This window comes from Phacochoerus africanus, chromosome 1, assembly GCF_016906955.1.
Source record: "Phacochoerus africanus isolate WHEZ1 chromosome 1, ROS_Pafr_v1, whole genome shotgun sequence".
Classification (NCBI taxonomy): domain Eukaryota; kingdom Metazoa; phylum Chordata; class Mammalia; order Artiodactyla; family Suidae; genus Phacochoerus; species Phacochoerus africanus.
In genome coordinates this window covers 54,147,836-54,171,280 of record NC_062544.1, presented here as the reverse complement: position 1 = coordinate 54,171,280, position 23,445 = coordinate 54,147,836, and the positions used below count along the sequence as shown (strand labels likewise).

Sequence of the window (23,445 nt, the reverse complement as noted above, 5' to 3'; positions counted from 1 at the left end):
CATCTGCAACCTACACCACAGCTCATGGCAATGCTGGATCCCTGACTGAGCGAGGCCAGGGATCAAACCCGCATCCTCATGGATACTAGTCAGATTTTGTTTCCACTGAGCCACAATGGGAACTCCCGAGAAATTTACTTCTAAACCTGATCAGCCACAGCCAAAATCACTTCTATATTTTTCCAATATAAACTGGAGTCAATTTACAACTAGGGTACTAGAAGGGAAGAAGTGTGATTAATGCTACATCACCCAGTGCCAGATGGGGCAGTGGTGGAGTGGGGTGTCATCCCAGGCGTGTGACAGGTTGTCCAACTCACGGAAATTGCATCTATCCCGGCCAGGTCATCTTCTAACCCATTCTCCAGTTTATCTATTAAGGCTCTTAAGAGTTTGCCACTGGAGGCTGGGTTCTCAGCCAGAGCCTTCCACAGTGTCTTTGTGTCCCTAGGGAAGCAAGGCAGGAGGCCGATAAGGCTTAACTCCTTGGAATATGAGCTTTTCCACCTGAGCCACTCTCAAGCCATATTATGATGAATCACAAGTTCAAGGGCAGATGGACATGCCAACATGCCTGGGAATAAAACGGATATTTTATGTAACAAGCTAGCATTCTGTCCTTGGGTGCTGAGGTTTGTTAATGTCCATCAAGGCAGAAACCTCTCTTCTAGATGCATTCTAGGCAACCAGAAAGAGGAGAAATATTCATTTTCTAACACTTATTCCTATGATTATATATATCACATATAAACAAATAAATATGAATCTCATCATTCAGTGAGGTGGTATATTTGAAAAACATTTGGGAAACCATTACTTGTGATTCAAACACCATTTCTGAAATTATTCAGGTGAGACATTTTCCACTTTTGTTTTTTATCTTTCACTCAAACCACAGATTCTTCCCCAATGCCTTACCATTTGGTCTTTCCTGGTAAAAGAGACCAGCTCAGTTAGAATCTACCTGTCAAAGGGCAGAGGCTTCTGTAAAAGGTTGGCAACAACGGCATCCATGTGAAAGCTGGCTATCTGGGAGATGGCTTCTAGCACAAACTGAAAACTTTCCTCCTTTTGTCTGAGGACTGGCATGTGATGGTATATTATGCTCAAGATTTCCAATAGCTAAAAAGAAAAAGCCAAATAAAACAATGAGTTGCTATTTTCCCTCTACATGGACGGCTTGGGTCATGTATGGTCAGCATATGGCTGGTGATCAATGAATTAGAAATAATGTTAAAAAAGTGATTGATTCTACACATGACCTATTTTCTTGCTCAGGAGGATTATTGATAAATTGGGCATTTATTCTTAAATCAATTTAGCAAACATTTAGTGAAAGGCTGAATTATTTCAGGTGCTGTGCTAGGCACTGGAGGGAATTTACTGGGGATGAATAAGATGTAGGCTTTTCTCAAAGGGATGAGTGGTCTAATAAAGGACATCAGCTGTTTACCCAAAGTCCTCTCCAGAAAGGAGTGTATGGCAAATGGGATACAAGAGGTGCACAGGATTGATGGGGGAATCCAGAAGTAACTGAGGTCACTGTGGAGGGATGCTGGGTCTGGATCTCAAAGCATACATAGCAATTTCAAAAGGCAAGGTAGAGGTGGTGGGGAGAGGCCTCCTGGTTGGGAAGAAGAGCATAGGTAGAGATATAAAATCAAAGACCATGAGACAGAGCACAGAGTGATTAGAGAGTAGTGACATTATCCTGTAAGATGCTACAATGGTGGTTAGATGCCATTATGTATTTGTCAAAACCAAGACTGAATCCTAATGTAAGCCATGGGCTTTGGGTGATAATAGGATGCGTCCGTGTAGGTTCATCCATTGTAGCAAATGTACTGCTGTGGTGTGGATGTTGATAGTGTGGAGACGGGTGGTATATGGGAATGTGGTAACTTCGGCTCAATTTTTCTGTGAAGTTGACGGCTGTAAAAAATAAAATCTATGTAAAAAGTAGCATGAGAGCACGGTGGAGGCAAATGTGGAAAAGGTTTGTGGAGTAGAAGCGTCCAGTTTGGAGCACAGAAAGAATGAGGGTGATTAAAGGAAGATAACTTGGAGTTCCCGTCGTGGCTCAGTGGTTAACGAATCTGACTAGGAACCATGAGGTTGCAGGTTCAATCCCTGGCCTTGCTCAGTGGGTTAAGGATCCAGCATTGCCGTGAGCTGTGGTGTAGGTCACAGACGCGGCTCGGATTCCGCGTTGCTGTGGCTCTGGCGTAGGCCAGCAGCAACAACTCCGATTAGACCCCTAGCCTGGGAACCTCCATATGCCACGGGAGCGGCCCAAGAAATGGCAAAAAGACAAAAAAAAAAAGGGAAGATAACTTGATAGAAAAGATGTTCTTGAGGGTCATCTTTCTGAGTTTGAGTGTTAGTCTGTGTGTAGTAGGAAACGAAATTATACACTTGGATTTTTGACATGCATAAGGGCATGTCTGTGCTAATGTAACTTCGCTTCTAGTAGATATTTCTCTTGCTTATTTTGGAGATATATTTTTAGGTTAAGTATAACATTTTCCTGGAATTGTAATTCTTTAATCATAAATATCCTGCAAACATGATTGCCACAGAGTCCGAGTTCAGTGATTCTTAGAGAGGATTTATTGCACGCCTTTACCTAGTGTGTAAACAACTCCTCTTTTTATGCTAAACACACAAATGCATGGATATTCCACATTTATTTGATTTTCCTGTGCCTGGCCCAGCGCCTGCCACACAGTGTGTGTTCAATCAATGTTTTTGGAAAAAAGCTGATTGGACTGTAATTAGTACAAAGGTCACATCTAAAAATCATGCTTTGGATAATTATTTCACATAAGGTGGTTGACTCTGGGCTCTGGGGACCATAACTTCTTTCTCCTATTCCCCTTGGGAAGCCTTTATTGAGTTAAAGATTCTTTTCCTCCTCATCCATCTCTGAATTGCTAGCATTCTGTTTCTGACTTCAAGAGAGGATAGGGCATCTCTCTTTGGAGCTCTTAACCAGGCTTCCTGAATTTAAATCCTTTTCTTTCTGCTTAACTCTTGGGCAGGGAGAAAGGACTGAGGGCTTTTCTTTCAGTCAGTTCCCCAGTGACAGCCTTCTTTCCCAAAAGATACTTAAAGTGTGTGCAAGAACAGCTTGCAGAGTGGCAGTGGGATTAGAAACTCTCCTGGACCCCAGGGGCCATCTCAAAGGCACTCATTCACAAAGTCACACTCATCCTTGAGGACCTCACGACCCAGCTGTCCATAATCCACATGCCTTTGGTTCAGAGACACTTCCCCTGGTCAGAGAGGGGCAGTTGGGAAAGTTTTTATCGCCACAGACCGGAGAGACCATTGAGTCAGACACTCAGCCTGATTGTTCATATACACAACCTGGGTCTCTGCTGAGGCCTCTTGAGGCTGTGTGTGCTCCTGCCTGTGGCCCCTCCGGAGAACAGACTGAGAAGTGGTGACCTACTTGGACTTTCAGAAGTGTGAGAATTCTGATCGGTGGTCACACTGGCCGTCAGTTCACCTGATCTTCCAAAGTAGCTCCCTGCTCCTTCAGGGCAGTGATCATCCAGATGCCACAGGCCTTTGTACATGTGGGGTTGAGGCTCTCCAGACCATCTAGGGTTTCCTCCAGGAACATCAGCATTTCTTCACTTGGGATGAGCTTACTGACTACCTGAGAATGTACCCAGAAAGACTGCTGTCATCAACTGCCTCGCTTCACAGCTGGACACCTACAACATGCTGTGCTTGGTTTTAGGATATTAGAAACCACTGGGCTTCCAAAACAGTTAGTGTATGACTGGGGCCAGAGAAACTAGAAAAAACAGTAAAATAGGACATAGACATGACCTTTTAACTCTAAGCAAAGTTTCCCTGAAGTTGCCTCTTTTTTTTTTTTTAATCATTTCATATTTATTGAATTCCAGGCTTGCAGAGGCAATTTCCTCTCCAAATCTGAAGCTATAGTATACCCCGCAATGGAAAAACAGCGCATATTATTTATATGGCAATTTATATGTTGTCGTGTACTTGCACATACATTTCATATATCATAGAAATAAGTCTCATGTCTGCCAAAAAAATAGCTAAGCTTGAGAATTCAGGAAATCTATCAGCATGTACTGAGTGCCAAGCTAAATACCAGGAGCCTCACAGCATCCACACAGTCAGTGAATTGCTATGAACCCCATCTGTGTGTGTGTGAATGAAAAGGCAGGAAGGGAAAATGAAAACTTAGCAGTGTGAATAAATTCCAGGAGCATTCTCTGGGGCTTTACTCAAGCAAGGTGGTCATAATTAGGAGTTTGTGGGTATGAAAATATTTCTATTCACAATCAACTTCCTCCTGTATTAGTGTTCTGATGATGTGCAGTAGAACCGTCTCCGAGAGGAAGTGAGTTCCTTTACACAAGTAGTTGCAGGTCCCAGGTACCATGGCTCCAAGATCAAGGACTAGATTAATGCATCCATTCTGTGTAGCAGCAAATGCCTGCCTGGGTCCAAGCTCAACAGTTACGTGTTTTTTTTTCCCCCCTATATTGGGATGGATGTTGGTTTAGGAAGAGAACTTCCTTCCTTTGAGTGCCTACCATGCATCAGACACTTTCTTAGGCATTTGACGTATGTTCCCTCCCTGTCCCCTCATGAGTTTCTCTCCCATATTCTCAAAACATTCTTGTCTTTGCTGCTGCCACCTTAGTCCAAGCCACCTAATATCACACAAAGATTTTTTCTTTTTCTTCCTTGGTCACACCCACACCATGTAGCAGTTCCAGGCTAGGGATCAAACCCAAGCCACAGCAGTGACCCAACCTGCTGTACTGATAACGCCGGATCCTTAACTCACTGCACCACAAGGGAACTCCCTCACGTGTGGATTCTTACAGTTTCCTTCAAACTGACCTACAGCCTACATTCTAGTCTCAACAGAAGCCACATGACCTTTCAGAAACATAGGTCCCATGGTGTTCTTTCTTAAAGGACCACCACTAGCCCATGAGGAGCGTTTGCAAATTAGGAAAAGTGCCCTGTTCTCAAGAGGATTCACTTCTGTTATTGCTGTAATGACTGGTTGTGATGGACCCTTTACTGCCCTCTGGGGATAACTGTCATAATGCACAAATATATCTATAATGTCCACATCAGGAATGATGCTGCCTCACATGAGGGTGCCCTTGTACAATTCCCAGCTGCCACAACTCTGTGTAGTGCTCTCGACTCTTCTGTTGAAAACCCTCTGCTGGATGTGGCTCGGATCTGACACTGCTGTGGCTGTGGTGTAGGCTGGTGGCTACAGCTCTGATTCTACCCCTAGCCTGGGAACCTCCATATGCCTCAGGTGCAGCCCTAAAAAGCAAAAAAAAAAACAAAAGCAAAAACAAAACAAAACAACAACAACAAAACAACCCTCTGTTGGCTTTTGATTCAACTGGAGTAAAAGCCAAGGTCCTTGCCGAGGCCTGGATAGCACCTCAATTAGCCTAGGCTATCTCTTGGACCTCATGACACACTTATTCCTTCATCTCAGGGATTTTGCACGTGCTCTTTCCTCTCTGCCTGGACTGTTCTTTTCCAGATGTCTCCATGGTTCTCTCTTCAGGGTGGTCTTCCTAGGGAACCACCCCTCCCAAATTCTTTGTTCCCTTCCTTGACTTAGTTTTTCTCAATTATCACTACCTCACATCATATTTATCTGGCTGCTCTGTCTACTAGGAAAAAAACTCAATGAGGGCAGGCATTCATCTTTTTCTATCCATACAGCCTAGAACAAAGTCTAGCATATGGTAGGTGCACAGCGCATGGTAGGTGAATGCTTAAATGAATAAATGAATGAATTGATCTATCAATCTTCACAACAGCTCTGAGAGGAAGGTTATGCCGTTTCCTAAGTTGGGGAGACAGAGCACACAGTGCACACAGCTCAAGTAGCGCACACAGAATGCATGTGATGGGCTCCAAAGCCCCGTTCCTTTCACTCCACCCCACACTGCTTCCTTCACCTTGGAGAGGGCAGCCTGGTTCCCAAGGTTTCCCTGAGTGTGAAAGGATCAGTAGCAGGTCTTGCTTGGGCTCATGGACCCAGCATTAACAAATGAGTGGACAAAAGGTCTTCTATTCTGCTAGAATGGCTGGACTGCTGCCCTTCTTGGTGGTGGGGAGTACACAGCTTACTCATTTGGAAATCAACCCAGAATCATCCTTACCCCCCTTAACCAGTTCTCTGCATCTGTTACCTTTGCTATTTTAGAGGAAATCTTGATCTGGATCTCCGCATCGTCACACTGCAGCCTTTCCTGCAAATCCTGCAGTCTTTCCACTTCCAGGTGAATGCCTAAAATCAACCAAGGGTGACACAGGAGTTCGAAGAGCTGAGAGAGGTGGAAGACGTCGGCTATATTTTGATGTGACACTAATTCAGCTGATGGAGGCCTTTAACAAATGCACTAAAGCCTGTCTGATGAGATAATGGGCAAAAGTGCAAACACTGAGCAAGTAGTTTCTGCATGCTGGCGGCATGTTAAATATGCTGCCTGCAGTGGTCTCATTTATTACTTCTAAAGATCCTCTGGGGTGATTTGCAGTCGAGAAAGCTGAGACCGAGCAATGGAAGGCTATTTGGGGTCATGCGGTGAGTAAAATAGGAGAGGTGGAACCTGAACCCTGGTCTGACACCAATGGCCAGGTTCTTACTACTCTGTGATACTGCTGCCTCTGCCAGAGTTCCAGTCTGCAGTGAGTCACTTTGAAGGAAATACAATGTAACCACTGTAAGAGGAACACCAGCAGTTGTGTCAGTGTAAGTTTACGAATTGTAAACTTAACGCAGACCTGAACAGTAATGATCTTCTGTTTTGTTGTTTGAAGTAAATTTACTAGTTGTGGAAACTCATACCTGGACCACTCTGAGGAAGGCAGCTTAGCCTGATGGGCAGATGATCTAGATTCAATATGCAGCTCCACTGCTTTCAACTGTCCAAGCAACTGGTAAATTTTTTAACCAGAGCCTTCATCTGAGTTAACAAGTGACTGAACAACAGCCATGAGTATTAAATGGGTATTTTAGTATCACACTAGTTATGTATATAGTAGGTACTTAATAATCATGTTCTTTCTCACTCTCTCCCATGTCTATTTGATCAACAAAGAAAAAGAGTTAACATGAAAAATGAAGCATGGGATCTCTTGTTAACAAAGAATATTTAGAAGTTCCTGCTGTGGCACAGTGGTTTAAGAATTTGAGTGCAATGGCTTGGGCCTGTATGGAGCTTGGGTTTGATTCCCTGCCCTGCCCAGTGCGTTAAAGGATATGGCATTGCCCCAGCTGTGGTGTAGGTCACAGCTGTGGGCTGGAGTCAGTCCCTAGCCTAAGAACATCCATATGCCACCGATGTAATCATTAAAAATAAATAAATTAAAAAAAGAATATTTAAGAACCTGAACTTTGGATGTTTCAGGAAAGTAAAGAAAGAATAGGTAGAACAATAATAGAATTATTCCTGATTCCTTTCTTCCTATGAGGTCTCTCTCTGGCACATTTCTTCTCTTATTAGAATAGTTCTTTAGTTCTCACTTCCTTAGTGCATCTTTTTCTGGCTTTGGTACAAGCATACACCCTCACAAATTATCTTCCTATATCCCAAGAAACTTTCGGACCTGTTTGGGCTCTGCCAAACAGCTTTTGTTTTTCCTTTTTGACTGACTAAAACCTCTGCTCCAAACCAAATCCCACCTTTTGGCTTTCTTTCTTTTTTTTTTTTCCTTTTGGCTTTCATAACACTTTTTTTTTTAATTCGAATATTAGAATTGTAATACATCTGTGTTTCCAGCATCAGAACAGGGCTTGACACATGGAAAAGCACTTAAGAAATATCTCCCGAGTGCCTAAAAGAATGGAGAGCTAACCTGGTCTGCAGAGAACACATGCACGTTATGTAGGGCTGACCTCGGTTAGACACATACTGATTTAACCTGGATTTGATCTGGAAGCTCTGAGTGTGGGTTTTGGGCTGAGGCTGAGGTTTTAAACTTCCTTACATTTACAAACATTGACATTTATTCAAATGTCCTCACAGAGCTGACAGAGGCCCCGCTCCACAAGCTGGAAAACCTCCACCACGCTGTCTTAGAGAACTTTCAAAGTCACGTTGTAGCACCATAATAATAGTGCAATTTCCTCCGGAAGAAAACTGTGATAGAGAAAGCTTTCTAATAGGCCCAATTGCTGTGTGATTTAAATTGGACACTCTCAAAACATTTTACCTACTTTAATGGATCTTTATGATGCTTTAGTGTTATTATCTTTATTTTTTAAAAAAACCAAAAAGCAGAGCCACTGAGGAAAAAGGCTCTGAGAGAGACAAAGTGTGTTACATAATTAAGGTATTAGAACTCAGAAATGGCTGAACTGGTGGAGGAAGCGTGAGAGACAGAGGGAGACAGAGAGGGAGAGAGAGAAGAAGGAGGAAGAGGATGAGGGGGAGGGGAATGGGGGAGGAGGGAGAGACGAAGAAGAGATGGGAGGAGGACAAAGGAGAGAGACATTGATGTACAAGAAGAAGAGCTGAGAACAAAAGAAAACAAGTATCTTCATCTGTGGGCTTTTCATCTTCCCTCACCTTTAATGCAGAACAGACCTATAGCCGAACTAGCAGCCGCTTGGCGGATGGAGGGCAGGGTGTCACAAGAGTGAGGAGCCAGGAGGCCAAGGAGTGAGCCGATTTTAAAGTTTTCTGGTGCCTGCAGGACAAAAGAGGCTTCCAAGGTGATGGGGTGGCTTGCTGATGTCCCAGGATGTTCCCAAGGCTGGATATCAAGACCCTTGTTTTACTCCTTTAGAATAAAATTGAATCTTGGACTTTCCTTTTAAGGACAGTGAGCAAGCAAGCGAGCAAGGGAAAGAGGACAACCCCGCATGCGCTCTTCACCCCCGCTTGCTCAGTGCCCTAGGTTAGGTCAGACCCCTTGGGTGGTTTTCTGCAACGACTTTGCCTGGGACGGAGATCAATCAGGCAAGAGGTTTGGATTCCGGCGGCCTCAGGGTCCCTGTTGTTAGCCAGCAAGGGCATCTACGCACTCTACGGGCTTACTTACCTCAATATCGTTTGTCAGCACCTTTGCAGAGATCTGGAAGGCTCTTTCTCTTTCCCACTCCTTTTGTGAAACAAGCCACATTCGAAGAAGCTGTTGGTCAAAGAGTAAAAGTCTTTTCCTTATTATGCATCAGATTCATTCCTTCTCCATCTCTCACTCTCGCTCTCTCTCTCTCTGGAGCTTCTAGAACAGGGTTCTTGCGTCCCCACAAACAGTTTTGACTGCGCTGGCCCTACACGGTGGGTTGGGTGGGTGGGGCTGGGCGAGTCCCTGTGAGGAGGCTGAGGCCAGCTTCGGAGGGTTGGAGCGCAGATAAGGGGCTGTGGGAATCAGCCTTGGTGGTGGCTCTACTCACATTGAACATTTCTTGACAGTCCTCTGCTTTCACAGCATCCCACATCATGGTCTTCAGCAGCTTCCCCAGAGCATCCATGGATCTTTCGTAGAGAAACTGAAATCAAAGTGAGTGTGGGGTTTGGGACTGGCATAGGTACACTGAGGTATATGGCATAACTGGCCAATAGGGACCTGCTGTATAGCACAGAGAACTCTACCCAATATTTGGTGATAATTTATGTGGGAAAAGAATCTGAAAGAGAATGGATATGCCTACATGTATAACTGAATCACTTTGTTATATAGCAAAAATTATCTCATCATTGTAAATCAATATACTTAAAAAAAAAACTTAAACACAAAGTGAGTGTGCGTGTCAGGCTGTGGGGGGCGAGTTTGCTCATTCTCCTCAGCTCTTCACTCTTCTCAGGCCTCACCCCGCCACGTACATGAATGTGCTCCTTGTCCTTGTCCGTCTCGCCCTCATTTTTGAGTTTTTCCAAAGGTGGAAGGGGCAGCAGCCTCCGAATGTTCTCCTCAAGAATGTTAAGATGGTCATTCAGTGAGAGCTGAGGTCTCAGTTTACTGAAACGAGAATCACATGGAGGAGTGGATATTAAGTTGACAAACAAAACATAACCCAGTGGAGTTCCCGAGCACTGCCAGTCTGAAGGGGCTGAGGGGGTCAGGTCATTTCCTGACAGTCTGGGATGCTGAGGGATGTGGTGACAGGAGTAGAGCGACTGGGGACAGAGAACCAGACTGCTGCGATGGGTACAGTCAGTTTGCTTCAGTTCTAATTTATAGTGACAAACAAACCATCACTTGCTTTGCATTACTTAAAACTTTATTAGAAACCTAATATTAATCTATTCATTTTCTTCAGTGTGTGTGTGTGTGTGTGTGTGTGTGAGAATGAGAGAGAGAGAGAAAGATTCTAAGTTTTATCAATTTCTACATCCTCTCATGTTACATGTAGCAACACACATACTACAGGTTTTTATGAACGCACAAATGAATAAGTGGTACTGGAGTCTCCCTTCCCTCCACTTCCCTTCCTTTTCCTTCTTTCCTTCCTTCCTGACATATACTATAGACATCATGAGGATATAAACACATCTGGACATAGCTTTAGAACACGCAAATGTTCAAGAAACATGAAAACCCCATTTGTTATTAAATAAAAGTAAATGAAGACAATGCAGTATCACCTGTCAGCAACCAAATTAGCAAAGAAATTGAAAATGATGATTCTGTCAGGGAAGGGTGAAACTGGTTCTCTCACAGGGGAGTAAAAGTCCGTACCAGCTGGAACAGTGTTAATGAAAATGTAAAATGTGTTGATATATGCTGAACAATTTTCTCATCTTTATTGTCTGTTTTTCTAAAAAAAAAAAAATCAAGGTATTGAGGTATAATTTATGCACAACCCCTGCCCCCCAACACCAAATTTTTCCTTATGCCTCTTTGCAGTTCATCTCTTCTTCCACCCTGGGCCGAGGCAACCACTGATTCGCTTTCTGTTGTTAGAGATTAGTTTGCAAGTTCTACAGTGTCCTGTCCAGGCGAGGGTGGCAGTTAGCAGCATATAACCATTGAACCCTTAAGTTGTGGCTGCTTTTATTTAAAATATGCTGTAACTGTAAAACACACTGGATTTTGAAGATTCAGTGTGAAAATCCCGTAACTTATTATGTCTTTATGTTGAATGCATGTTGAAATAATATACTGAACATAATTAAGAATAATTATTAAAACTAATGTATTTCTTTTTACATGTTTAAAAGTGGCTACTAGAAAATTTTAAATGACATATGTGCCTTGTATTTTACTTATTTACACTTGACAGCACTGTTCTGGAGCCTGGTTAATTCTTAATTCATCTTCAAGATTTATTTGAGCTTTCTTCAAACCTCCCTCATCTTTGTAAATGTGGCAACTTATGCTGCTTTTTATTGAGTTTTAGAGAAATTATGTGGATGTCCTTTGCATTTATTTCTTCCAGTAGGCTAAAACCCCTTCAGGACAAGGCCATATTTTGTTCAATATTGTCCTTTTAAAACCTAGCTCAATGTCTGACACATGGATGCAACTCAATAATATTTATTGAACCAAACTGTCAACTTTTATAATTAGAAGTTCAGAGAACACTTCGTACAAAGGTGTTCACCAAAGTATTATTTATAGTTTTAAAAGCAAGACCTAAATACATGTAGCAATAGGAGGTTGATTAATAATTAAACTTAGCAACTCTAGGCATATCTATACATCAAGATATTAGGCAGCCATTAAAAATGATATTCTTTACCTCAATATAATAATGAAAAACCTATAGCTAACATCATGCTCAATGATAAAGACTGACAACTTTGCCTCTAAGATCAGGAAGACGCCACATAAGATAAAGATGCCACTCTTATTTAACACAGTACTGGAAGTCCCAGCTAGAGCAATTAGACAAGAAAAATAAATAAAAGGCATCTAGATTGGAAAGGTAAAGTAAAATTATCTCTGTTTGCAGATGACATCTTATACATAGAGAATCTTAAAAAAATCTATAAAGAACCATTAGAACTCAGAGTTCCCTTCATGGCTCAGTGGAAAAGAATTTGACTAGGAACCATGAGGTTGCGGGTTCAATCCCTGGTCTTGCTCAGTGGGTTAAGGATCTGGTGTTGCCATGAACTGTGGTGTAGGTCGCAGACGTGGCTCAGATCTGGCATTGCTTTGGCTGTGGTAAGGCCGGTGGCTACAGCTCCAATTAGACCCCTAGCCTGGGAACCTCCATATGCCATGAGTGTGGCCCACAAAAGACAAAAAGACAAAACAAACAAACAAACAAACAAAAAACTGTTAGAACTCATAAAAAAATTCATCAAAGTTGCAGAATACAAAATAAATACCTCTAAATAAGTTGTATTTTTATATACTTGCAGTGAACATTAAAAAAAAATTAACAATTCTGTTTACCATAGTATCAAAAAGAATAAAATACTTGGAAATAAACTTAACCAAAGAAGTGAAAAGACTTGTTTACTGAAAACCACAAAATGTTGCTGAAAGAAATTAAAGAAGACACAAATAAAGGGAAAGACATTCCCTCCTCATGGATTTGAGTACATATTATTGTTAAGATATCCATACAAAACAGTCTACAGATTTAATGCAATCTCTATCAGTATCCCAATGATACTTTTTGCAGAAGTAGAAAAATCCTTCCTAAAATTCATATGGAATCTCAAGGAACCCCAAAGAGATAAGACAATCTTGAAAAAGAAAAAAGTTAGAGGTCTCACACTTCTTGATTTCAAAACTTTTTATAAAACTACAGTAATCAAAACAGTGTAGTACTGGCATAAACAAACAGGTGTACAGACCAATGGAACACAGTAGAGAGCCCAGAAATAAACTCTAACATACATAGTCAAATGATTTTCAACAAGGGTTCCAAGACCATTCAGAGGGGGAGGATTTTGGGTTTGGCAATAATTTCTTGGATATGACACTAAAAGCACAGACAATGAAAGGACAAAGAGACAAATGGGACTACATCAAAATTAAAAATTTTGTGCATCAAGAACACAAATGATAGAGTAAAAAGACAACATATGGAATGAAAGAAACTATTTGTAAATCATATATCTGACAAGAGGTTAATATCTTAATATATAAAGAAAGAATATACAATATATAAAGAACTCCTAAACTCAACAACAAAAAAGAAAACCAAAAAAAGTGGGCAAAGGATTGAATAGACATTTTTCTAAAGAAGATATACAATCAAAAAGTTCATGAAAAGATGCTCAAAGTCATTAATCATTAAGGAAATACAACTCAAAATCACAATAAGATACCACCTCACACCCATTAGGATGGCTACTATAAAAACAAACATACAAACAGAAAATGACAAAGTGTTGGCAAAGATACGGAAAAATTAGAATCCTTGTACACTCTTTGGGGGAACGTAAAATGGTACCACTGCTATAGAAAACAGTAGGATGGTTCCTCAAACAATTAAAAATAGGAAAGCCATATGATCCAACAGTCCTACTTATGGGTATATACTCAAAATAATTAAAAGCGGGGTCTGGAAGAAATATTTGTACATCTGTGTTCATAGCAGCATTATTCACAATAGACAAAATGTGAAGACAACCTACCAAATGAACATTCAACAGATGAGTGGATTAGCAAAATGTGGCATACACATAAAATGGAAGATAATTCAGCTTCAAAAAGGAATAAAATTCTGATACATGCTACAACATGGGTGGACATTGAGGACCTTATTCTAAGTGAAATAATAAGCTAGGCATCAAAAGACAAATACTGTATGATGCCACTTACATGAGTTATCTAGGTATAAAATTCACAGAGACAGGAAATAGAATGGTAGTTGCCAGGGCTGGTGGAAGGAGGGAATGAGGAGTTGTTTAATGGTCACAGAACTTCAGTTTTGCAGGATGAAAAAAGAGTTCTGGAGATCAGCTGCACGGCAGTGTGAATGTATTTAACATTATTGAACTGGACACTTAAAAATGGCTAAGATGATAAGCATGTTATGTATATTTTACCACAATTAAAAATAAAAAAATTTAATGAAACAAGAATGATGTTTGTGAACAATTGGTAATGACATGGGAATATGTAAGATGAGGTGAGTAAAAAAACAGGATAAAAAAATCATATGTGGAGAAGAATCTCAACTCTGTAATCAACAGGGAAGACTAGAAATAGACTTGTAGGATATATATCAAAATGTTTTGATATATTTTTAATAGGGGGAGGATCAGGGGTGATGTTTATTATTTTAAAAAACTGTTTTCACATTTTAACTGTGAACTTCTATTTATCGCAGGAGGCAAATATATATATTTTTAATGTGCTTACAATTATTATCTTCTTCAGGCTTATTGCTGCTAACCACACTAGGATGTGATTAAGGCTTTCATAAGTTTTTAATGGGAAGATTAAAATTTGCCTACAGGCCAAGATAAATTATTTTTGCACAAAAATTTTAGTCTGACTCTAAACAGCAGAGCTAGTCCCTGTCAGTCATCAAATGATCAGGCTCTAAGACCATTCTGTCACTCTAGAAGAGAAAAGACCTCCATTTTTGAAATAATCTATTGAATGGTGTTCATTTTGGGGAGGTAACTAGAGTTTGTGCCAAATAATAAGTCAGCTGATCCAAAGGAGGATGTGGGGGAGGTAATTTTTTTTTTTTTCAGTGAGAACAACAAAAAATTCTCTACCTGAGGTACCTGATGGCGATTAGGGCTTTCCACCGAACAGGGCTAGCTAAGGAGTCCAGGGGCTCATCCCTGATGAAATCCTGCAACACAGACAAGAGGGTATTGGTGGGAAGGACCAGAGGAGTTTCTAGATGCAGCTGAAACCTCACTGGACCATTGGGTGCCCTCAGGCAGAAATATGGCAGAGATCTGTTCCTCAGGACTGGCGGAGTTTAACCAAAGAGAGAAAGCCCACACTCTTGGTAATGCACTTCTCAGAGTCTTGCCCACGCCCTCTCTGCACACTCACTAGCAGGTAACCTAGCAGCACTTCCTTGTAGGAAAACTTGAATTTCCCATCCTCAGCATCTTGGACAGCAATGCCAATCTCCGTGATGCTTCTTGTGAAACTCATTTGCAGATCCATGTCCTAAAGCAAAATGATTCACAATGTAAGCCAGGGTCTTAGGCACCAAACCTGGTTCTGCAAATATCTGACCCAGGTTTGAAAGATTCCTTTGCTCTGTTTGCCATTTCCTCAGTCTAGGATCCAAGTTGCAGGATAGTTGAGAAACAAAGGTCAATTTCCAACCCCAACCCCCACCATAGGTTGAGGTTTCTCTAGAGCAGTGGCTTTCAAACATTTTGTTTTGTTTTGGTTTCTCATTTATAATGATTTTTATTTTTTCCATTATAGTTGGTGTACAGTGTTCTGACAATTTTCTACTCTACAGCAAGGTGACCCAGTTACACATACATGTGTACATCCTTTTTTCTCACATTATCATGCTCCATCATAAGTGATCAGACATAGTTCCCAGTGCTATACAGCAGGATTTTTTGATCAGAAATCAAAGTAGGAAACAATTCACAATTCTGCTTAGTACTTATAGGAACCATATATGTGTGTGTGTATAACTGAAATAAAGTTTTATGATACTTATTATTGCAATATACAATGTAGTCTTCTATTCTTTGTTTATTATTTATTTTAATTTTTAATTTTTAATTTTTTTGCCTTTTCTAGGGCCGCTCCTGCAGCATGTGGAGGTTCCCAGGCTAGGGGTCTAATCAGAGCTGTAGCTGCCGGCCTACGCCAGAGCCACAGCAATGTGGGATCTGAGCCGAATCTTCGACCTACACCAGAGATCACGGTAATGCCAGATCCTTAACCCACTGAGCAAGACCAGGGATCGAACCCGAAACCTCACGGTTTCTAGTCGGATTCATTAACCACTGAGCCATGACGGGAACTCCCCGATTCTTCTTTTATTTTTATAAAAAAATTTTCTGGTTGTGATCTATTAGGTATATTAAATTGATTTCATGGAATTCCCGTCGTGGCGCAGTGGTTAACGAATCTGACTAGGAACCATGAGTTTGTGGGTTCGGTCCCCGCCCTTGCTCAGTGGGTTAAGGATCCGGCGTTGCTGTGAGCTGTGGTGTAGGTTGCAGACGCGGCTCGGATGCCACGTTGCTGTGGCTCTGGTGTAGGCTGGTGGCTACAGCTCCGATTGGACCCCTAGCCTGGGAACCTCCGTATGCTGCGGGAGCGGTACAAGAAGTGGCAAAAAGACCAAAAAAAAAAAAAATTGATTTCATGGTCTCTGGGTGGTTCACAAGCTATAGTTCTAAGAACACTGTTACAGTTTACAGACTAACTCCAAACCACCTAGAATCAAATATAACTCCTTGTTTTGCCCTTTTTTTTTTTTTTGCTTCTCCCATGTCATGCTAGGGCTAAGGACTGAACCCATGCCACAGCAGCAACTTGAGCCACATCCTTAATCTACTGAACCACCAGGGAACTCCCTTGTTCTGTCTTAAATCAGGGTCAGGGATCTTGGCTTCAGAATTGGATTAATTAGTTGTACACTGGAATCCTTTCCTGTGGAATCAAATCAAGAGAACATTTATGCTTATTGAACTTCCAGGGAGTATGATTTGTATTCAGATATATTTATATTCAAATACATATATTGAAATATGTAAAATATATTGCATACCTTGCTCATCACAGACACGCCCAGAACCTGAAAAAAATCAAAGGCAAAAGTAGATAATAGAGCGGCAGTTAGGGAGCTTCCATCCCAACCAAAGGCTACCACCCATCAACCCGAAGGACAGCAGTGAACAGGATGCTTAGTCTTTCTAAGAGTGGAAGCTGTTGCCTCCCTCTCCCACTGCCAACCAGAGACCTTGTATGTTGGCGGACACTTTGTCATGAGTGAATCTTGACTAAGCTACAGAAGGCAGCACAAAGACAGCAATGTTTTGAGTTCTAGATGTTTCATTTTAAAGAGGTTCCATCAGATGTTGGTTAAAAAAATAAAAGCATGGTATATAAAGCTCTTGGCAGAAAGAGTAGTGAAAAGTTATAAAAGTTAACAGGGCAACCAACTATGGAACTGAGATGTAGTCAGTTCTGAGACATCTGTGTTGAAAAGGCAAATTTCCTCCAATGAAACTGATATACAGGGGAATATTTTTAGTGTATTCTGAACTTTGAGTTCGCTTACGTGCAGTTTTGTCCATGAGAGCAAAAAGGTGCACTGGCTGAACTGAGCCTGAGGAAGACTCACGCACCCACCCCAAACACCTGTTTACAGTGTGATGAGCTGCTCCTATTCAAATCTGGCATTACAGCTGTCCATCTGATTTCAGATAACCCTCCTTCCCTCCACTGCTCCATAATAACCCATAAATTGCACTGCTGACTGCAGGTGTTTTTCAAGGAAAAGCACTGTCATTTTTTGTAGCATTTACATATTTCTTAACTCTTTTAAAAACTGTTTTTGAAAATGAGATTCTTGTTTTTTTTCTTAAATGTGTCATTGATAGGGATTTTTCGAAAGTTGTGCTGCTCATCCAATTTTCCTAGTTCCCCTTGTGGCTCAGCTGGTTAAGAATCCAACTAGTATCCATGAGAATTCGGGTTCGATCTCTGGCCTTGCTCATTGGATTAAGGATCCAGCGTTGCAGCAAGCTGTCTCCCAACCGGTGCTGCTGTTGCTGTGCTGTTGCTGTGCCTGCAGCTCTGATTCGACCTCTAGCCTGGGAATTTCCATATGCCACAGGTGAGGCCCTAAAAAGCAAAACAAACAAACAAAACAAAACAAAACAAAAACAATTTCCCCTATGATCTCTGTGGCTTTTCTTGTACAATCTGTACAAATGTGTTACCGCAGAATTGACCCTACCTTGGAAGTGTACAGTGATCTCTATACACGTTTTACCTCATTCCTTTTTTATTTTTATCATAATTTTCCTCATTGATGGACTAAATGTTGAAGTAACATAAAGCATCTTTCTGAAATTATGTTTTCGGTTTTCACCATTGCTTATGAAATTTAGAATTAGAATTACCTTTTGAAGAGAATGTTAAAATTACAGATTCAGTGATCCATCCCTGAAGATTGATTCATTAGGGATCTCTCTCTCTATTTTTTTTTCTTTTTATGGCTGTAGCATATGGAAGTTCCCAGGCTAGGGGTTGAATTGGAGCTTCAGCTTTAGGTATAACGCCACAGCCACAGCAACACTGGATCCGATCTGCAACCTATGCTGCAGCTTGCAGCAATGCCAGATCCTAACCCACTGAGCGAGGCCAGGGATCAAACCCACGTCCTCATGGATATGATGTCAGATTCTTAACTCGCTGAGACACAACTAGAACTCCCAGGGATTTCCACTTTTAACAGGATCTCCAGGTAATTCTCATGCAATTGAGGTGTGAGGACCTCCTCCCTACATTCTTCCACTAGCATATACCTACTCCTATGATATCATTATCTCCTTGTGACTCCATTCATCTCACATACACACATGAATAAACCTCAAGGGCACATATTTATCAAACAGGTGGTTTGCGGGGAGCACAGAGGAGGAGATAAACTTAAGATACAATCCCTAACATCCAGGTGCTGTCCACCTAATGGGAGAAGTGGGTGTGCATGTAATCAGTGAAAGCCTCCCAAACCTGACTGTGAATAAGAATTATTTACAAACCTTTTAAAAATACAAATGGCAGATTCCACCCCAGACTTACCGAGTCAACCTCCCTGGATAATAACTCTGGAAAGCTCTGTTTTAAACTCAATGTCTAGGTGATTCTTAGGTAGCTAAGCTGGCACTAATCAGCAAAAATCATTGAATTGACAATACGTATAAAGTGCTTTGTTAAAGCTACAAAAAGTGGCTTCAGGGGATAGAAATGACTGGGTGAATTCCAACTCAGTTCTGTGGTTCTGAGGCAGGAACATCCTTGGTGTGTCTGAGGAGCATCAGGGATGATCAGGAGGGCTGGGGTGAATATGGAGGGGCATGTTAGTACAGCAGGAGGTGAGTGGAGCAGATTGACAAATACTGTATTTTATTCAATTAAAAATACATATATGGTGCTTGCTATTTGTGAGACACTATTTTAAATGGTTTATACATATTACCATATAAAAGGTGAAATGACTACATTTAGTAACATACCAGAGACTATTACAAGGAAGTCATAAGCCAGCTGCCTTAAAGTTGTACAGGAGTCATTGCTGTTAAGTTCAAAAGGGTGAGACCATTATGGTAAAATTGATCCAGGAAGGCAACACGGGAATGGTAGAATGTGACCTGCCCACAGCCTTAGAAAGAAAGAAAGTAACCACTTGACCCTGTTTCTTAATGTTTTCTGTTCCCATACGTTCTCATCTTCCAAACATACCAGATCCTATATTTCTTTTCTTTTTTTTTTAATAATTTTCTTTCTTTTTTTTATGGCTGCACCCACAGAACATGGAAGTTCCTGGGCCAAGGATTGAATCCGAGTGCCCCAGGTGGGGGATTGAACCTGCACCTCTGTAGTGACCGAGCCACCGCCGTTGGATTCTTAACCTGCTGCACCACAGTGGGAACGTCCAGATCCTACCTTTCCGTGGGTCTGTACCCTTTGACCATTGAAGGTTTCCAAGAACTGAGCCCCTCCAAGGTTTGGGAACCCCAGCCCTGGCAATTGTGGTCACCTTGTGTTGGCTGTTACCTGAGAGCACTGGCCGTAGAGAAACAGGACTTGGGACACAATGTCCTGATCAAGCCTGGCGAGGAGCTGACTCTTGGGAGCGTGGAGGGCCACAGCTCCGTAGATAACCATGACGTCAGTCTTGGTCAGGCTCTTTTTCCCTGAAAAAATACCCTGAAAAGGAGGAAAGAGAGACACAAAAATATAATTGAGGGAGTTTCTTTCTCTCCCATTTTTTTTCCCCTAATCCTATGGGCCACTCTAGGCATAAAGAAGGGGGGCTGGAATTATTAAAATGAGCCTAAAGCTGGTACACTTTATCCAAATGTAAACACCAAGCATGGTGTGGTGGGTCTATCGGGCTTTAATAGAAGCTCCTGTGTCAAGACTTGTGTTCATATTTACTTACTGGCTTCCTCGCTTTCAGGGAAAGTGGAGTGTACCCAACGGGAATTGTCCATGAGGCCCGAGCAGCTGATGAGCCTGTGCACACACAGAGCCCATGAGGACTTCCCAGGCCAGCATTCAGGACAGAAAGTAGAGTAGCCTTGTTATCTAGCTGGTGGTTCTACGGGGCTTGGGCTCTGGCAGTCCTGACCTGGAATAAAGACCTGGGGACAGGAGCAAGTATGATACGGAGAAGGAATATTCACTGAAGGAATCAGTGTCATTTGCCCTTGAAATCAATGACTCAGGACTTTGGAGGAAAAGGTTATCCTTTTTACCTTACATCGATTCATGAAAAACTTTTCCCGATCTTGGAATGTTTTAAGAACTTTTAAAACTACTTCAAAGTGGTTCTCGGCACAGTAGCCTAAAATGGATGTCGTTCCCTAAAATCAGAAAAGATAGGATATTTTGAGATTGTTCCATTATCCAACCAATATTGACTGAGCACCTATTATGTGCCAGGATCTCTTCTAGGTGCTGGGGATACAGGAGTGAGCAGAACATACCAAACTCCCTGTCCTTGTGAGTGTACAACCAGGGGATGTCACAGGGAAGTGACATAGAGTGAACACATAAATTTGGTAAACATGTAAATATATAATATGTCGGATGGTGATAAGTGCTATGGAGATAAGAAAAGAAAAGCAAAAAAAAAAAAAAAAAAAGAGTAGCTGCTAGCTGCTGCAAGTTGTGGGGAGTTAACAATATAAATAGAGTAGCCATGAAGGCCTCAGTAAAGGGTCACATGGAGAAGAGCCCTGAGGTTGAGTCACTGGAGCATCTGGGAAGGCGAGTTTCAAACAGAGAGGAAGTTAAATGCAAAGGCCCTGAGGTACAGAGAGGAGGGCAGAGTGGACAATGGAGGGGAAGTGCAAGATGGGGTCAGGGGGCAGTGGGGGTTGGTCTGAGTAGGGCCTTGTAGGCCACACTCAAGATTTTGGATTTTTTTTTTTTTTCTATTTTAAAGCCATATTTGCAGCCTATGGAGGTTCCCAGGCTAGGGGTCGAGTCGGAGCTGTAGTCACCGGCCTACACCACAGCCACAGCAATGATGGATCTGAGCCGCATCTGCAACCTACACCACAGCTCACTGCAATGAGCTTAACCTTACCCCACTGATCGAGGCCAGGGATCGAATCCCCAGCCTCATGGATCCTAGTTGGGTTGTTAACTGCTGAACCATAAAGGGAATTCCATCAAGATTTTGGACTATTAGAAGTTCCTGTCGGGGCTCAGTGGTTAACGAGTCCGACTAGGAACCATGAGGTTTCGGGTTCGATCCCTGGCCTTGCTCAGTGGGTTAACGATCCGGCGTTGCTGTGAGCTGTGGTGTAGGTCGCAGACTCTGCTTGGATCCCACCTTGCTGTGGCTCTGGTGTAGGCTGGCGGCTACAGCTCTGATTTGACCCCTAGCCTGGGAACCTCCATATGCTGTGGGAGCGGCCCTAGAAATGGCAAAAAGACCAAAAAAAAAAAAAAATTTGGACTTTTAATCTTAGATTAGTGGGAACCAATGGAGATTTAAAAAAAAATTTTTTTTGGTTGAATTTTTAAAAATCAAATTATAATTGATGTACAATGTTGTGCCAATTTCTGCTGTACAGCAAAATGACCCTTTGAGTTAACATTAGTTGACTGATGTTTTTAAAGAATCACTCTCCTGCTAAAACTTTGCTCTATCTTAAGTAGTTAAAATGTTGAACACTGGTAGGTCCTGTTTCACACTCTATGGTTCTATCCCCCCTTGCTCATATTCTTCCCACCTCTCTCTTTTTCTTTTTTTTTTGGGCGGGGGGGGCAAGCCAGTGGCATGCAAAGTTTCAGGGTCTGGGATTGAACCCGAGCCATATGAGTGACAATGCCAGATCCTTAGCCTCTAGGCCACCAGGGAACTCCTTTCTTCTCCCTTCCTCCACCCCTTCCTTCCTTTCTTCCTTTCTGCCATCTTTCCTTTCTTTTTTTTTCCCACCTCTCTTGCCCAGTCTGCTTTCACCACTGTTCCCTCATGGCAGTTTGTTTATGAGTCCTATTATATTTCATCTGGTTGTATAACCTGATTAAGTCACCATAAGCATCCAGGGACTAGACTACTGTCAACAAGGTCTTAACAAGCATGGTCATTAATCTGCAGATACCAAACCACACACCCTCCATTGCCAGAAGATGCTTGGGAGAATTCTTTAACAGCTTGTGGCCTGACATGCTGTTCCTGTGTTCCTTGGTCGTGCATGGCCTTAGATAGAAACCTCTCTGTGTCTTTCCACCTGTGGGACCTCTCATGAGCTCAGTGCTGCTCCTCTCCCAACCATCTTCCTAACTTCTTAACTCCTTCCCCAGCATTCATGCTGTGACCTATATCCCATTGTTCTCTGTCATTTAAGTCTGGCCAAACCCAAGCCCTGGATACATCTGACTCTCCAACTTGCCTTCACTTATCCCTATACTTCCACTGTTGAACAAAAAAGTGACATCACCAAGAAAATAGGTGAAGGTGAAGATGATTTCAACCCCCACCGGGTCTGCACAGATGTCCCACTTCTTTTCCTTAGTCCCTCTTCTCTCTAGTTTCTCAAGGTTGCACTTTCAGCTCTTCTTCCTTGAAACTGTTCTCTAAGAACTTTCAATGAACAGGAACTTTGAGAAGGGGTCTATTTTCCCTTATTTCACTTGGAGGAACCTGAGGGATATAGATAGTATGCTGGGAGCCAAGGTTTATCTTCAGCTAATACGATGCCAAAATCAGAGCTCTGGTGTCACCTGATTGAGAGAGATTCATACTTAGGAGATGGAAGATCATAGGCTCAGCAAGACTAAGAATGTGATGTGTTGATACTTCACCCATCCAGAGGTCATCCACTAAATGACTTGAGTGTGTGGGGGACACACTCAAGAACTTGAAGTGAGGTCAAAGGATTTGAGAAGCTCAAATGGATGTCACAAAGTTCATCTCTTAAAGTTTGGGAACCCCTCAGACCTGGAATGACAGCCATACTGTATGCTCATATCTAAAATGGATATACGTTGTTCCCTAGCCTAGAGCAGAACTGAAAGAGTAACTAGAATGGGAAAAAATGGTGCTTTGAATAATGCCAATGATAAATAGGTGATGACTGAAAGTCTGAGAAGGAAAAGGGGGCTAAGAACAATATAAAAGCAGTTTCAAAAGTTCAAGAAGTTTATGGAGTTCCCGTTGTGGCTCAGTGGTAACGAACCTGACTAGTATCCATGAGGACGCAGGTTCGATACCTGGACTCTCTCAGTGGGTTAAGGATCCAGCATTGTTGTGAGCTGTGTTGTAGGTTGCAGATGTGGCTTGGATCTGGCATTGCTGTGGTGTAG

The 23,445-nt window shown here is 42.0% G+C and overlaps 1 protein-coding gene across 1 annotated transcript in view; it reads right to left on the bottom strand.

The window, feature by feature from the left end:
• MROH2B (maestro heat like repeat family member 2B) overlaps positions 1-23,445 on the bottom strand; it is a 67,610-nt gene that overhangs the window by 12,942 nt on the left and 31,223 nt on the right. The window contains exons 20-32 of the mRNA XM_047799400.1: positions 20,382-20,489; positions 19,678-19,830; positions 16,661-16,687; positions 14,965-15,084; positions 14,676-14,755; positions 9,867-10,002; positions 9,437-9,532; positions 9,082-9,171; positions 8,607-8,727; positions 6,225-6,322; positions 3,512-3,664; positions 965-1,122; positions 321-447 (exon numbers count right to left, since the gene is read on the bottom strand). Coding sequence (XP_047655356.1) covers positions 321-447; positions 965-1,122; positions 3,512-3,664; positions 6,225-6,322; positions 8,607-8,727; positions 9,082-9,171; positions 9,437-9,532; positions 9,867-10,002; positions 14,676-14,755; positions 14,965-15,084; positions 16,661-16,687; positions 19,678-19,830; positions 20,382-20,489 — 1,467 coding nt within the window. The remainder of the gene's footprint in view (positions 1-320; positions 448-964; positions 1,123-3,511; positions 3,665-6,224; positions 6,323-8,606; positions 8,728-9,081; positions 9,172-9,436; positions 9,533-9,866; positions 10,003-14,675; positions 14,756-14,964; positions 15,085-16,660; positions 16,688-19,677; positions 19,831-20,381; positions 20,490-23,445) is intronic.